This window comes from Chroicocephalus ridibundus, chromosome Z (assembly GCF_963924245.1).
Source record: "Chroicocephalus ridibundus chromosome Z, bChrRid1.1, whole genome shotgun sequence".
NCBI lineage: Eukaryota > Metazoa > Chordata > Aves > Charadriiformes > Laridae > Chroicocephalus > Chroicocephalus ridibundus.
In genome coordinates, this window is record NC_086316.1 from 3,760,848 (window position 1) to 3,777,601 (window position 16,754).

The following is a 16,754-nucleotide window of genomic DNA, read 5'->3' on the forward strand; positions in this document are numbered from 1 at the left end:
GGGCCGGCCCAGGGCCCGCCCCATCCGCCGCGGCAGCGGCGGTGAGGGGAGTCTCGTCTGCGAGCGGCGGCCGGGCGATGTCGGCGCTGGAGTGGTTCGCCCACAAGCCCCTGGGCGACGGCATCTTCTGGATCCAAGAGCGCTTCTATGAGTCGGGCAACCGGGCCAACATCTGGCTGGTGCGGGGCTCGCAGCGGGACGTGGTGATCGACGCGGGGCTGGGGCTGCGCAGCCTGCCCGACTACCTGCGGGACGCCGGCCTGCTGCCGCCGGCCGAAGGGCCCGGCCCGCGGCCGCTGCTGGCCGTGGCCACCCACGTTCACTTCGACCACTCGGGAGGACTGCAGCACTTCGAGGAGGTGGCGGTGCACAGCGCCGAGGCGGCGGCCCTGCTCCGCGGCGACAACTACGAGGCCGTCACCTGGCTGTGGGAGCGGGAGGTGGCGCGGCCGCCGCGGCCCGGCTGGCGGGCCCGGCAGTTCCGCGTCCCCCCGGTGCGGCCCACCCGCCTGCTGCAGGAGGGTGAGTGGGGCAGGAGAAGGGGCTGGCGGGTGAAAGCTGCGTTTCGGTGATGAAAGTACGAACGGCAATCGAGAAACGTGCTTAAAACACCCTCTGTTTGCCTGATCTCTGTGCCTGTTCGCGCGGGATTTTTTTTGCCTTAGAATCATAGTGATTAGAAAGTGAGTGACGGACTAATCGAGCACTACAGGTTTAGCCTGAGGCTTCTAACAGTATGTCAAGTCGGTTCGGGCCTCCGGTCACCCTTATTATTTTTGGTGTCCCGGCCCTGGCGGTGAGGTTGGAACTAGGTGGTCTTTAAGGACACCGGCCCGGGTTGCCCAGAGAAGCTGTGGCTGCCCCATCCCTGGAGGGGTTCAAGGCCGGGTTGGACGGGGCTTGGAGCAACCTGGGCTGGTGGGAGGTGTCCCTGCCCAGGGCAGGGGGTTGGAACTAGGTGATCTTTACAGTCCCTTCCAATCCAAACCGTTCTATGATTCTATGATTTTTAAACTGTCAAGGCACAGCAGTGTAAAGAACAAAGCCATTTATTGAAATACCTACTGCAGTGAATACGGATTTTGGTTTACAGAGTTCACATCAGTGTGACATGGCAGGCAAAAAAAATACCCTTTCTTCTCTTATGGATAACAGTGACGGGTTATTTTGGCAGCAAACCCCCCAGCTGTACAATACGGTGAAGCAGAAGTTAAAGGGTAGCTGTCTGACAGACAGGTGACACCTTTTGCAGGGGACTTAGTCTCTTCTTGGCTCTATTAGGCCATCCCACATAGGTGCTTGGAAAAGCAGAACTGAACTGTGTGAAGGCTTCAGAGAAGATTAATTAATTACAATCATAGATTCATAAAATGGTTTAGGTTGGAAGGGACCGTAAAGCTCACCTAGTTCCAACCCCCTGCTATGGGGAGGGACACCTCCCACTGGACCAGGTTCCTCAGCGCCCCATCCAGATCTGATGTGACTGTAGGCAATCAACAGGAGTTTGTTTGTCTTTAAAAATTAAAAAAAATAATATTGTAAAAGAACAAGCACACTCGCTGTCAAAGTCACGTTAGAGTTTCTAAGTTAACGTTCATTGAGACATACTGCGTGGAAGTGGCATGTCATCTCTGTGCATGTGTCATTGCTGTGGGGTGAGGTTATCCAGTAATGCTGAAAATACAGAGTACGGCATATTCTCTTGCAGGCCAAAACCACAGCTTTTATTTGCACATTGTTTACTTCATTTGTTGAGTTTAGTTTTTGCATTACCTTAAGCTTATCAGCTCTTCCAAGCACTTCTAATTTTGGCTGTTGTAGCTAAAATTGCATCTACTTGTATTGTGCCTTACCATTTACTGTTTTCCTTGTCACTTTTATCTTCTAAGACTCACAGTTCCCTTCAGCTGTCCCAGTCCTTTTATTTCTTAAATTCTGCACATTTCTCCTTTAAATTTTGGATGCCATATTCTGTTTCTTTGTACTCTTTTTAGTGCCAGGAGCAGTTTGAAACCCATGGGAATATTCTCCTTCAGCCACTTCACCACTGAAACACCACCACTGTTGTTTCATTCACCAAAATAGGCATTTTTCTGCACCATCAACTCAAGTTTATTGCTTTCTCCTACCAAGGCTTCCCAACATTTCCCTGAAAGAGAATTTTGCTAAAAAATTCTCTCTGATAATTTTGAAACTAGCTGCTTCTGCAAACGTAGGGGTCCGTTCCCCTGTTGGGTACAGCATGGTCAGATGTTAGTTCTTCGGTGACTTCCAAATGCTGTTCTATCATTTTCAGTAATCCTTTTCAGTTGAGTACCAGAGGTCCTATCACAAAAGGTGTGCCTTTCAAGAGTTAAGTGCCTTTAGGCTTGCTGAGTCTTACTAAATTTGTGGCATGCTTGTCTCTGGTGTTAGACAGATCTGTAACTTTCTGATTGCTAAAACACTAGAGGTTTGGTAACTTTTTCTTGTTCTCCTTGGAACTTGAAATGCATAGTACATTTTTAAGCATTGTTTTGTGATGTTACTGGATGTTATTTCTTTTAGAACGGTTTCATACAGTCGTTAAGCAGCTGCTTCTGAGAAGGTTGCTTATATATTGGTCTTCTTTCCCTACACAGCCCTAAAGTTTACTTATTTACCACCTGTAAATTAATGGGGTTTGCACATTTTTAATTAGCTGGCATTACAATTTAAAATCAACAGCAGACTTATTTGGCCTGTTCTCCATCCCTAGACTGACTTTCTGCTGAAAGTACCAGTTCAGTGCTTAGTACAATGAAAAGGCATTCACATTTAAGCTGGCAAAAAAAAAATGGCCTTATGTTAAGAATGTTCTATTTTTGTACATCTGCTTGAATGAGATGAAGAAAATATGTGTAGGCTGCTCCTGATTCTCCTCCAGCAATTTATGTTCTGTCATATTGTTAAAGGAGAAGCCACTGACCGAGCATTCACACACAGTCAAGGACTCGCGCACACACCACCCGAGTCTGTCACTGCCACGACCAGGGTCCCTTCGCTGTGAAGCCAACGGGTTCCCCTTCCCACTCCTCACACACACACGCTCTTACTCTCGGGCGTGTTCCCTCCTTCTTCAGGCTCCACCCCACTTTTCTCGCAGCAGAGTCTCAGGCATCAGGTTTTATAAAAATACGTAATTTAACAGAAAGGTACAGCGGCAGGGTCAGCTAGGGCTGGGTGCCTTCGAAAAGTGAGGGATGTTGAACAAAGAAACCCCTGGACAATTACACCCATGCGATCTCTACACCTGCCTCTCACGTGCTGTTCACCCGTTTTTTAGTCCAGTGGTGATTTTCGGTCTGGTGTCTGGTAACATCTTCTTGGATTCCTTTTCTGTGTCTAGGCGGGCTGAACGTTGACTGCTCTCACCTTGTTGATTTGCAGCCTCTGCTGACAGTTGTAGCCTCCTTATCTTCTGGTTTACGCTTCTTGTGCACCTGCACTCGCTGGCAGAACGTGGGGAACTGAAAAGTCACAGACTTGGGGAAAACAACACCAAAACATCAGTGTGTTATCGACATTTTTCTTAGACACCTGCTAGGAAAATTACTAAGAAAATTAACAGCCTAAAGGCTTCAGCAAATCTAGCTACTCATGCCAAGTAAAGCTAAGCAAACAGCATAAATCACACCATATTATAACCCTAAGTAATTTATTCTAATTAAAACTTATTATTTAAGCTAAAAAACTAGTATCTCTCAACAATTTTGCCTTTCAAAGTAGCAGCAGTGGAATTATAGACTAATTAAGTGGAGGTAAAATTATAATTAATTGTGAAATACTTAATTTGCAGGAGACCTGGATTATATGCGTTCTGTTTGTTTCCTGCTTTATTTTCTGTAACACATTTCTTTTCACATTGTTTAGTTTATTGGGGTGGGAATAGATGCAATTAATACAACCCGTGTTAACTATTACTAACACTGGAAAATACATTAATGTCAGGTGTATTTGGCACACAGCAAGAAAATAAATGTCCTGCTCCCATTATTGTGGATATATATAATATGTACAAACTCTCAGCACATGGGTAGGTCGTACGCTTTCTGTGGTGTTCAATATACACGATAAATGCGTATGTTCTCCTGTAACACATCTGTTTGCAGGGGATGTGATCAGCCTCGGAGACCGACAGCTTACTGTCATGCACATGCCTGGTCATTCAAGAGGCAGTATTTGCTTACACGACAAAGACCGGAAGATTTTGTTCAGCGGAGACGTGGTGTACGATGGATCCATGATTGACTGGCTTCCCTACAGCAGAGTAAGTGACTACGTTGCAAGCTGCCAGCGCCTCATGGAGTTGGTGGACAGAGGTCTCGTGGAGAAGGTACTGCCTGGGCACTTTAACATATTTGGGGCAGAAAGGCTGTATCGGTTAGCTTCCAACTACATTGCACAAGCTGGAGTTTGTCACAAGGTTTCTACTTGTGCCATGAGATCCCTGGCAAGCATAGCACTTCGCATTACAAATTCGAGAGTCACTTCGTAGTGACTACATTTTGTGTTATCTATTCCCTGCTGAAAACCCAAATGGCTTGTGAAAGGATCGATAGAAGCAAAAGCAGTATGCATTAGTAAAGAGCTGGCAAATTAATACAGATGAGCTGCAAAAATCTTGCCTATTTTTGCCTACTTTATTCCTATTTTTGTAAAAAGTATGTAAGCTAGTAGCTTTAGCCAAAGCTACCTTTTTTCTTTTTATTTTTTTCAAGGCATGTTTGCACATGTATTGTGATTGAAATATATTGTTTTATTTTTGTTACGATTCTGATAGATGCATATATGCCAAAATGAGAGGTTTTACATTCATGCCTGAAACCTTGTTGATGTAGCACTAGGTTTGTGACTGTTCACTCAACTCCTGCTCAGGTTTTGGCCTAAGACGGCTCTTTGAGACCAGCACCGTTAGGTCAAAGCAAGAGCAAGACCTCCGCAGGACTCAGTGGGCAGAATGCGGTGAGGGCTATTCTGCAGCCGTTGTCACCTGCTGTGTAGTGGCTGCTGCAGCCATCATCTTTGCCAAGTAGCTGTCTGGCAGTTTCTTTAGAATCTACTAACACATGGAAATGCTATAGACCAAACTTCCGAGCTGGAAGGTACAGATACATTGGCTTACTGAAAAAGCTTTTGTTGCGGGTCCAACAGCAGATGGAGTGTTGAGCCCTTTTGTGCTTCCTGGTGTGGTACAGGGGACGCCTGCACCATGACAGACGAGCAAGAATGAGCACTCTCACCGTCGGCTAGGGAACTATTCTGCTTATGGGCGTGTGAATTAGGATTAGAGAATGTATGAACTAATGAATTAATGTGTTAGACTAGTCCGTACAATGTGGATTGAGCCCTTGCTTGATGTCGTTTTTTTTTCTGAGCTCATAAAAGAAATTTTTATTTACAGAATATGTTCTGAAAATTTGAGAGAACTGGTCTGTGACAAGCTTTAAGGTTTTATTTGCGTTTAAGAGTATTTTTATGTGACTGGATTGTAACTCGGTTGTTACTGCTCTGTGGCAGGGCAAGGATGGTGGCTTTAACGTTACCTTGCCCTGCTGCAGGTGCTGGATTAAACAGCTGGTACGCTTGTTACCACAAAGTGAATGTAACTTGAGCTGTTCACTGTGTGCTTATGAGGTGTTTGATGCATATGTTTTTTATGAAAAGTAAAGTGCATTGCATCTGACTCTGTTACAAAAAAAGTTGAATATGTTGAGAAATGCTAAATGACATTGTAACCTGCTTACAAAAATTGAATGTGTGATGTTTAAAAACTGTTGAAATGATTAGAGTTTGTGTAATTATTCTAACAGTCTGTATATATTTAACTTTTTTAAAAGGACACTGTCTGATGATATTTTCGTATACTTTCCTAAAAAGAGTGCAAATGTTTTTCCCAAATTTTATTGGAGTTTAACCGTATTTGTTTGGCTTCCACTTCAGGGGGAAGCTTTTCCCACCCCTCTCATCATACCCCACAGAAAGGGAGCCCAAAGTTTGGGCTCTGTCTAAGGCATGGGGGAGTGGAAGTCTTCTCAATAGGTGTAAAAGCTGGTGAAAAAAACAGCTGCAAAATAAAAAAGCATCTCTGTCTAAAAATTATGCAAGGTTATGTAATACTTTCCTCCTTTCACAGATGTCATGGTTTAGGCCGGGCTGGCCGCTAAATAAACAACAGAGTGGCCCTCTCCCTTACCGTATAATAATTTTCATTATTTTCTTACCTTTCTTAAAAACTACTTCTGCTGTATTACCCCATACAGTGATGTCAATGTATCATGGGTGATCGGGAGCTCCACCCTTCTCCAGTGCAGTCTGGATCAGTCCATGGCAAATAGGGCTGTGTTTCCACCCCTGGGGCAGTCATAGAATCATAGAATGGTTTGGATTGGAAGGGACCGTAAAGATCATCTAGTTCCAACTCCCTGCCCTGGGCAGGGACACCTCCCACCAGCCCAGGTTGCTCCAAGCCCCATCCAGCCTGGCCTTGAGCCCCTCCAGGGATGGGGAAGCCACAGCTTCTCTGGGCAACTTGAGCCAGGGTCTTATGCCCTCCCAGGAAAGAATTTCTTGCTAGTATCTAATCTAAATCTACCCTCTTCCAGTTTAAAATCATTACCCCTCGTCCTATCATTACAATCCTTGATCCAGAGTCCCTCCTCAGCTTTCCTGTAGACCCCCTTTACGTACTGGAAGGCTGCTATAAGGTCTCCTCGGAGCCTTCTCTTCTCCAGCCTGAACAAGCACAACTCTTTCAGCCTGTCCTCATAGCAGAGGGGCTCCAGCCCTCGCAGCATCTTTGTGGCCCTCCACTGGACCCGTTCCAACAGGTCCATGTTCTTCTTGTTGCTGAAGACTCCAGAGCTGCACGCAGTACTCCAGGTGTACTGGACACCTCTCCAGGTGAAAGCAAACTGTGGCCTTCACTCTGCTGCCAAAAGAATAGAGAAAAATGCATTAGCAGTGTCAGTTGTGGCACACCACTTGTCTGCCTTTGACTCCAGTTCATAGTGAAGTTGTAGCATGTCTGGTACAGCAATGCTCAGCAGTGGTGGTGTGACTCCATTCAGGCCACGATAGTCTACTGTTACTCTCCAGTCTCCATCAGATTTTCGCACTGGCCATACAGGGCTGTTGAAGGGGAGCGAGTCTTGCTGATCACTCCCTGGCTCTCCAGCCGACGAATCAGGTTCTGGATGGGAATCAGGAGTCTCAGTTGGAGCAGTATTGTCATCCATGCACTGTTGTAGTAGCAATTGGCACCTGCTGTTCTTCAGCCCTCAGCAGCCCCACAGCAGAAGTGTCCTCTGAAAGACCAGGCAGGGTAATGTGCTCAGTCTCTGTGGCTGCGGTACCAAAGGCCCACCGATACCCTTTTGGGTCCTTAAATGCCCTCTCCTCAGGGGGTCCATGCCAAGGATGCACGGAGCATTTGGGCCAGTCACAATGGGGTGCTTCTCCCATTTATTCCCAGTTAGGTTCACTTCAGCATCCAATACAGTCAGTTCCTGAGATCCGCCCGTCACTCCAGTGATGGATTCTGCCCCTCTATGATCGCAGCAGGGTACACTGTGCACCAGTGTCCACCAGGGCTTTAGACTTTTGTAGCTTTAATGTGCCAGGCCTTCGAATTCACACAGTCTATAAACTCGGTTGTCCTTCTCCTTCACCTGGCCAAAGGCAGGGCCCCTCTAATATTGAGCATAGTACCCGTGATTAACAGATGGGTTCACTTGGCTCGTGTAGCTATCAAAATTTGGGTTAGTTCTTGGACCAGAGAACTGCTTACCGAAGACTGCAGCAGCCATCCTCCCAGAAAAACTCTTTCTTCTATTTGTTTCACTTTGCAAGTTGTGTACTCATGCCTGTGAGTCAGCGGTAGGTTGTCCAACCCACTTCCTCATGTCCTCATCATGGTTGTGGAGGTAAAACCACAGGGTACCTCGTCGCATGTTCCATCTCTCTTGAGCTGTTCTCCTAGGAGGGCTCTCCTGACACCTGCAATGTGCGTCCACGCAGGGGAAGAGTGGGATCTTGTCTCCATCCTGGACAGTTTATCAAACAGTTTTTCAAATAATTTCTTGGATTTCTCAGCCATTTTCAGATATTTCTCCACAGCCACAGCAGTGAAGGGGCGAGAGAGGCTGTCTTTGTACTATTCTACTCTGTTAGCCACTTTCATTTACAGTTGGTGTGTCGGCATCAGATCCTCCCCAGACCACTGCTGATGATGTGTGGGAATACATCAGTGGTGCACTCTGCACAGACTTCCGCAACGTAAGTCGTTGGCATGGCATTTCGTCAGGGTCTACTTTCACTCACCAGTCATCATAAATCACCTCTGGCACAGACAGTTTTCTTAGGTACTTAACACCTTTCTCCATGGTGGTCCATTTGCTCGGGTGGCATTCGATATTGTCCTTAAAGTCAGCCCTTTCAGGCTGACGAGAGTTGCCTCCAGGGACTGAGAGTTTTTTGGCTTTCTCCCAAGCACCTTATCAATGCTTCCATCTCTGGCCAGGTTTCCCAACTGCCTGGCTTCTCTACCGTCTAAGTCTATGGTATTGGCCCCATTATCCCAGCGCCAGAGCAAACAGCTGGTAAGTGTCTCACCTTCATGATGGCTAAAGGCATGCCCATTCAAAAGAAAAGATATCCTCCATCATTTGTGTTTAAAGCTGTGCTCAGTATCAGCTACAAGATCCTTAAATACCCAGATCAGTGTCAAAATGCCCTGTTAAGCCATGCTTAAGTCCATGAAGTATATGTAGGTACAGCAATTGCCTGGGTTTTTTTCCTTGACCAAAATTTAGGGAATAATTTCCTAGGTAAGAAGTGAGCTTTATATGAACATAGCCCGAAATGGGATGTGTTAGTAAACTGCTGCTATAATTTAGTACAAAGTAGGTTTTGAAGGCCTTGAAATATTTTTGTATTGTAAGAAATTCACTACTAGGTAAATGGTATGTCTTAAGCATAAACAACTGGCTCTGACTATTTTTGTTAAGAATTACCAAGTTTTAGTCATAAGAGTTTGACAGTGTCCCTTTAACACTACTTGGATTAAATATTTAAAACATACATTGTAAGTTTAAATATTGCAACATCTTGGGCATTCAAAACTGTGTTGATTTTTTTGTAAAATCTAAATGTATGTTAATGCAGTTTTTGTTAGACTGGAAAATTAACAAAAAAATCAGACGAGAAGTTTTGCTATGTAATCTGTCAAGATGTTTGTGATGTTAAACATCAATTTACACATCAAAAAGCAATTTAATCATAGATAACCATAATAAAAATGTTTTAATCCTGTGCAGTCCAGTCATAATTTCTAGGTATTTTTTAAAAGCAGCACTTTTTTATTCTAAATGAAATGTAAAATCCTTAGCAGTTGCTAGCAGTCTTTTTCTGAGGAAGGGACTGCATTAGAAACATTTATATATCATAGACTAATGCTGCAAAGCTTGTATAAAACCGTAAGTGGGTACTTCTTGGAAAAAAACCCCACATTTTAACAGAAATCAGAATTAGGTTTTCAATGGAATTTGCACACAGAAAGCATGGATGTGATGAAAGCATATATTTGGGGGTCAGTTTCAGTTTGTGGTGATGTAGATTATTATTTCCACACAGACAGTAGCTAATGACAGCTGTTTACTGTACTTGAAACAAAAATGGTCACACAGCTTTTGTTCAGCACGTAACTGGAGCTTGAAATAATGCCTAGAATACTTGCTGTCTCATTTCTAATAAAATATAGGACTCCTTATTAACTGATAAACTGTAGAAGTTCCATGGAAATTAGTCCGTGAATAACAAAAGCAGCTGCTGTCATGAAAACCAGCAGAAAATAAATGTGCCTGTATAAAGCCAAGAATAAATGAAGATAGAGATGCACCTGTTCCTTTAAAGATAAAGATGGGCTTCCTTCCAGACAGCTGATAACTGGACTGCAGGGACACGTGGTTGTTCAGTTAATACAGTGCATTTGTTTTCCTTCCAGGAGTTCCAGTGTCAAGTGCAGTCTTCAAGTCAATCTCTTTCCAATTATCACAAATACAATCTTATTTTCAAAACTATTTTACCTTGTTAAATTTTGAATTTTATGGGGTGATGAGGACAGAATTTGAAGTCAAGTATAGGTAGAAATAAGATGATTTTATGAGGAAAATTAATGAATTGTAAGTAATTATGAGGGAAATAAGGCAATTAAAATAATTAAAAATATTACAATGTTGGTTTTATCTAAAGAATAAAAAATACTAGCATGGCAGCAGACAGCTGGGAAGCTCCGTGTCTCAGATTAGTTTATTGGGGTCCACAACACGGCCCTCTTCCTCTGTCATTTTTGGTGATGCAGAGGAGTTTTCTATCATACAAGCTAACAATCAGGACTAACCCAGCTGATCAGGTGTCATCAGTTCAGAGCGCTGTACAGCGGTGTATCAATGATTCCCCATTACACATCTAGGAACAAGGTAACTTGTAGTGGAAGTAAGACACCTCAGATCGGCGTTTATAAAATGTGGCAACACACAACTTCCACTCTGTGTCTAACAAAGGATGGGCAGAGCCTTTCTCTGTTGTCTGGGGTCAGTAATAAGTTCAGATGCACATCAAGAGTTAGTGGCACCCCAGCACAGGACACAAAGATTTCGGTGACCCAGTTACAAGCATTTTACCTCCTGTCCTGCACCTGTCCTGTTTGAAGCAGGAGCACTAGGAACTCAAGGTGTAAGCAAAATCCATCACTCTCACCTATCCTTTCTCAATAAACGGGTCTGACAATGAGTTGGAAAAAGTTTGTTACATGTACTGTGAAAATCATCATATTTGACATCAAGTTTGATATGGTAAATTTTCCTAGCAACAAGAATGAATTTTCTTCATTGGCATTCAGCAGATAAGGGGATAGGTTTGGTTTGCAGATCAGAAATTGAATGCTTTACTGCACTTCTTTACAGACAAGTATGAAACAGAAGGCAAAGAAAGGCCATCTTGAGGTCACCTAGCACCATCTTCATGCAGAGAAGCAGAATGTTTCCTTAAAACTAGAGGTTCCCAAGTCTACCTGCCCCACTTTTTCTGCTTTCCATCACTTTTTCACTTTCTAGTGCCTCAACTGCCTCATGTTTCTGGCCTGCTACCAGCTTTTTCCTTCATCCCACATCCTCTGCTGCTGCTTGCTCTCACATATCGACTTCTGTCTGTGCCTCCCCATGAGTTCCCCCACCTTTTCTCCCCTCTCCCTCACCCTGAGAAATGGCCTCTTTTCCTTCACAATATCTGAAATCCACCATCTAGAGCACTGTGTCTGGAGCCCAAGATAAGAAACACAACAGAGAAAGGGCAGCCCTGTGGCTCAGCGTCGGCCATACAGGTCATTCCACAATGCCTTATTGCTTACTGATCAACTTAAGACTTCTCTTCACCTTCAGTCCAAATTATCCTTTTGTGCAAACTAAGCTGTTACAATTGGATGCAGTGTCCTCGTAACATCTTTTTACATAGCAGAAAACTTACCAGTCAGCTACCATAAGCTTGAAAACATGATGTATAGGGAAAGACTTAATTCCTTTGGTTTTTTCCTTCAAAAGCTTTCCAGTTTCTTTATTCCTCTCTTAAAGTACGCCCTGCAAAGCTGTATGCCACTCAAGTTTTGCCAGCGTCAAGCAGAATAGAACAAGCTCATCCTTGCCTTACATGTTTGCACTCTTCCTAATACATCACTGATTCATATTCCTATTTCTGGTCCCTTGTAATCTCCAAGTTCTGTTCTGTAATAATATTTTCTATGCAGTTACTTCCCATCTTGCTTTTCTGCACTGGAGTTTTCTCCTGTGAAATAAAGCACTGTCAACTTGCCTTCATTCCGTTTCATATCACTGATTCCAGACCACCTCGTCAGTTGGTCAAAATAATTTTGAATTCTGGTCCTGTCTTTCATCATGCTTGTAAGTCCTCTAGCCTCTGCATGGAGGGTATACACAGTTGTCCTCCTTACAGCTGCGGAGTTTGAGGAGGCTACTTTAGCCACAGTAAGTAAGAACAGCCTTCAGGCTGCCTGATACCTTTCTTTCACTACGCATTCATCTCATATTCACTCCGTATTTTGCTCACGTAGAAAGGATTTCTTCATGGCAATTGGTGTTTTAGTTCGTTCTTTGGCACTTTGCATTTAAGTTTTAAAATGTAAAATTCTATTTTTCTTTCTGCTGTGCATGCAATCTGATTGCGGTTTCTTACCAGTCACATACAATTTTTATTTACAGCAGCTATGAATGTGTTGCTTTATTTTAGTCATGTTGAACTACACCGTGTGTTTCGCAAGAGATGCTACATTGTGAGGCAGCTATCTCAGAAGAGCAAGGGGTCTTTAAAATTGTCTTTCTAATACACATGGAAATGAAACAGTCATTTAAATTACTTCAATACTACAGCATCTCATTTTATTTTTACCTCAGTGAACATCTCTATTTGTCACCATGTCACTACAAAAGAAACATGTTGCTGCTAAAGAGAACATTCCCAGGGACAGGGCAAAAAAGCATCCTTACTGTTAAATCCTAGACTGTAGGATGCTATACAGCAGAGCTCAGGATAAGCTTTAGAACAAACACTGTTAAAACCTAATGTTAACACCTTGCCTTTTAAGAGCGGGTATCTGTAGCCGAAGAAAACTAAAAATGGAGATCTGTTAGGAAAGAGGGAAGGAGGTAAGGGTGGAAAAATGTATGTCAAAGGAGGAATTATCAATATTTAACTTTTAAAATCTAGATGTAAGAATTTAACCGACACTTTCAAGTTATTATTTATAATTAATGCATGTATTACTGAAATCATTAAGCAGTAACTTGTGTCTAAAAATTCAACCAGATTTCACCCAAAACTAATTCTTCTTCAATCCCCTCATTTCCAAATTGAATTAGGAAGCACAGGAGCAGATAAAATTGAAAAGGTTAGGTTTTATTTTAAATTTAACATTATTTGAAGCTAAATATTACATTGGGGTTTTGCTGGTAAAAACATGCTAGGTTATATTTACACTGCACGCACGCGTGCAGCACATGGATATCCAGGCTAGTCAGAAAGCAGCCTAGTCCTCTGAGGTGCGTAATTAGCCCAGAAAACTAGCGTGATGTTAAATCACTTTACTACTAGCCTATACAGTACCACCATGTTGCTTTGTGTAATCACACCTCAGTCAGTTAATGCTCCTTCAGAGTACACACAGGCGGAATACCCTTTCTCTGCTCCTCTCCTACATTCCTGCGTAAAGACAATAAAAATCATGATGGTCAGCCTACCCGCCTGCGGTGTGGAGGTGCGGTGAGTCTGGGCAGTGCAGGCTGGGCTGGACGAGCAGCAGCTGTAGACTTCCCACCTGGTGCTCCATCAGGGCAGGGGCAGAGCTGCGGTGGTTTGCTGTCCTGAGGGGAGGAACGCATAGGAAGCTGCCTACTCCTTTAGAAATTTTTTGGATTAATTTTATTGACAAAGCAGCTTGTTGCTTTACAGCAGAAGGTTCTGATACTTGATCTTATTTTCAACAGCCACAATGAGGTTTGTAATGTCCTGGACCCTCAAATTCAGCTTGGGACAAGGGAACCATGTACAGTGGTTTCAAATACTAATGAAATTAGGAATAGAAAAGGCAACATACTCACTCAAAGGGAAGATACGGCTGGCAGACAGCCCCACGAATGGCTTTCATGTAGCAACAGATGGGTTTGAAAAAGAATTAGAAGCTGAAGATACAGCCAATAATAAAGCCTACAAGTGCAGGCCACAAATAAACAATTATTTTCCTTATTAAGCTGGCAATACCTAGGTGTGAGGAACATGCTAGTGATATTCTAGTTTATCCACTCTAATCATAAGAGGTAGTTTTAGAAGGGGTTTTGCCAGCTCTGAAAACGTAAGGGTTTGCATGTCACAGCTACCATACCCAAAATCAAGTATTTATTTTTAGCTATTATATTTTGAGCCTGTCTTTTCAGTTTTGAATTCCTGGCATCTCCATTTCATGCGCAATACGAGCACTGCTTCCAGCTTTACTAAATTTACAAACAGTGGCATTTTGGTTTCCGGAGCAGAGCTTTTGCCATAGCATCCCATTAAGAACAGCACCAGCTGCACTGGGAATCTGCTTGGAGATCTTCTGCCCTAAAGATCTTACAGTTCAGTGCAAAGCATAACAACATCACTACGAACACCAACGTCTGTAAATGGTATGATGGTAAGACATTCTCCCTTCCTACACTTGCAAATGAGACTGGTTGGGAATCATCAAATTTAGAGGCAGAGAACATAGGGGTGCATTTATTCCTGTGGATTTTGTAGACCCTAATTGTCCTTATTTTTTCAAGCCCACCTTCACTGGTCACCTAACCAGGTTAGGCATAGGAAGTGGTTACAACAGACCTGGCTGTGTGCTCCTGTCTGGAAATACCGTGGTGGAACAGCGCAAGAGCGAGGAGTCCTACCTCCACCACCTGAAACCACTGCGGGAGGTTTTGCTCTCACTCGTTCAGTGAAGCACATATGCACCTACAGGCAGAATTCACACTGCCAGCAACCTTCTATTGGCGGTAGGAAACACAAGGAGAGCCGCATGTGTGTTGGGTAACTAAAGGCTAGAGGAAAGTGCGTAGTCTGCTGTGCATTTCTTCTCATTAAAGTAATGACAAACTCCTTGGCCTTGGAAGCAACAAGGCAATTTTCTGGCTCATCTGCTAAGTTTAGAAATAGAGACCTGAACATGGATCTCCAGTTCCTGGAAGCATACCCAGAGGGTCATTCAGTATCAGGTATTTGAGTATACCTGCCAGGTAGTAGTGTGGACAGGAGTGCTCTACAAGAGTGGACAAGCTAGAAGCCAAGGACAACTGCAACACAAGCAGGGATAGCAACCTCCCCACGGAGTGCAGGCAAGGTGACAGTAACCGGACCTGTCAGCAGCCCAGCGACTGCTGGACAACTGCAAGCTGATGACTCAAGTTCAAGGCCAGGCCACAAAGTCCAGTCTGAGCTCCAGCACCAACATGCAGAGGGGATGCAGGCTGGAGTCCCAGGGGAGAGATGGCGATTCAGGGCTGCTGGTGCAGTCAGGACCATGACCCTGCCTCCCCCAAGCTCCAGGTGAGCATTCTCACCACTCAGTTAATGCTCTCCTTTTATCTCTGTCCATGTAAATATGTTGTATGAAGCACAAAAACATTATTTTGCCGGTATATTTGCTTGTTTGTTTACTACATTGCCTTGACGTGACCAGCACGGATGGCCTGCAGAGCTACCAGCTCCTAGTTCTGAGACCTGCATTCAGGACCTGTACTCCACTCCTGGCTTCAAATGGGGAAAAAAAAAACAGATTTGAAAGCAAACATGCAATTGCTTAGATGAATGCATCTACTTGCAGACACATTCAAACAGCAAGGAGTGAAATGAAAAACCTCTAATCAAAAAATCTCACTACAGCACAGCTTGAGTCAAACCTGCCAGTAATTTATGCTTTTAGTTACAAAGCTACCATCTGTTAACAGAGGTCAATTACAAACATTTTACAGTGCCTCTGCTTACTTGATCTGTGGACCAGAATTAATATGGACAGATAAACAAGCCTCATCTCTGCTTGACTCTGTTCAGGAAGAACCTGTCTTGAGCACACCTACTGATTCCAGCTGTTCAGATCCAACAGGGCATAGTCATAGGGTCAAGCTGCTACTGGTTTATTACTGGAAAACCACATGCTTGCAGCTGTAAAACACCTTCAAGACATGCTGCCAGTCCTGAAGGCAGCAGGACTGAAATGCCTGAAGGCGTTTTTAAACTGCCTTAGCGTTTTCAGTGAATTTAGCTAGAATGCTCAGGACAGTATTAGGAAAGATTTGAACATGCACCTGGTGCACCTCGTAACAATGGACTGTGCTGTTTCAGCATTGGTCATAAGAGCCTTGTCTGCTCATGGAATCCCAAGTGGCAAGACACAAGGGACATCTATTGTGTGACCAGAGCACCAAGGCAGTGCTCTTTCCAAGCCAATGTTTTCTTATCAGTGAGTACTGTCCCCACCCACAGAGTATGTAATGGTAGCTCATTCACTTGCCTGCAAAGCACATATAAATATTAAGGGCAATGAGAACTCAAACTAGACATTAAGGTCTTCAGTCTTCATGGAACACTGACTGCTTTCCCACAAAATTTTTAGGAAAGCAAAGTCAGTACACTAACAGAAAAGCTCAATACAAATGTTTCCAAATACTTTGAATATTATGTCTGTGAACACACTTATGAATCTCATCTGCCCTCATGCTTCTGAGCTGATGCTGAGCTCCCAGACCCCATCTTGAAGGTGCAACAAGTACCAATTCTCAGTTGACAGAGGCCACTTCTCCAAGGAAGCTTCTCCAAAGCGCTGCGAACAGACGGGTGTGCCAACAGGCGCCGCCGTGCCCGCTCCCCGGCTCCGGACGGCCGGGACGCCGCTTCACACAGCTGCTCCGCAACCCGCCGCTCGGTCACACTCAAGATGGCGCCGTCCCACCCAGCGGAGGAGGATGCGGGCAGGGCCTGGGGATGCGGGGCCCTTTCTGCCACAGCCATGGCACACCCAGAGGGACGAGCAGAGACAGCCCACAGTCTCCGAGGCGCCCCAAGAGTCCGCCAGCCGTGCCAGGGCCGAACGAGACGGCGTAGCCCTCCACCATGGCAGCCAGCACCTCCCCTCACCTCTGCCC

General features: G+C 44.3%; 1 protein-coding gene and 1 long non-coding RNA gene across 2 annotated transcripts; one reads left to right on the forward strand and one right to left on the reverse strand.

Annotated features, from left to right (window-relative positions):
• The first annotated feature begins 13 nt into the window (after window positions 1-13).
• Window positions 14-12,527, forward strand: MBLAC2 (metallo-beta-lactamase domain containing 2). The gene is made up of 2 exons (XM_063320970.1): window positions 14-522; window positions 4,131-12,527. The coding sequence occupies exons 1-2, from the start codon at window positions 78-80 to the stop codon at window positions 4,514-4,516; spliced, it is 831 nt and encodes a 276-aa protein (XP_063177040.1). The 5' UTR covers window positions 14-77; the 3' UTR covers window positions 4,517-12,527.
• A 149-nt stretch (window positions 12,528-12,676) lies between these two features.
• LOC134508451 (uncharacterized) lies at window positions 12,677-16,751 on the reverse strand. The gene is made up of 3 exons (XR_010069057.1): window positions 16,383-16,751; window positions 13,326-13,448; window positions 12,677-12,712 (listed from the first exon to the last, which is right to left on the reverse strand). It is a non-coding gene; the product is annotated as an uncharacterized LOC134508451 (long non-coding RNA).
• Window positions 16,752-16,754: the final 3 nt, after the last annotated feature.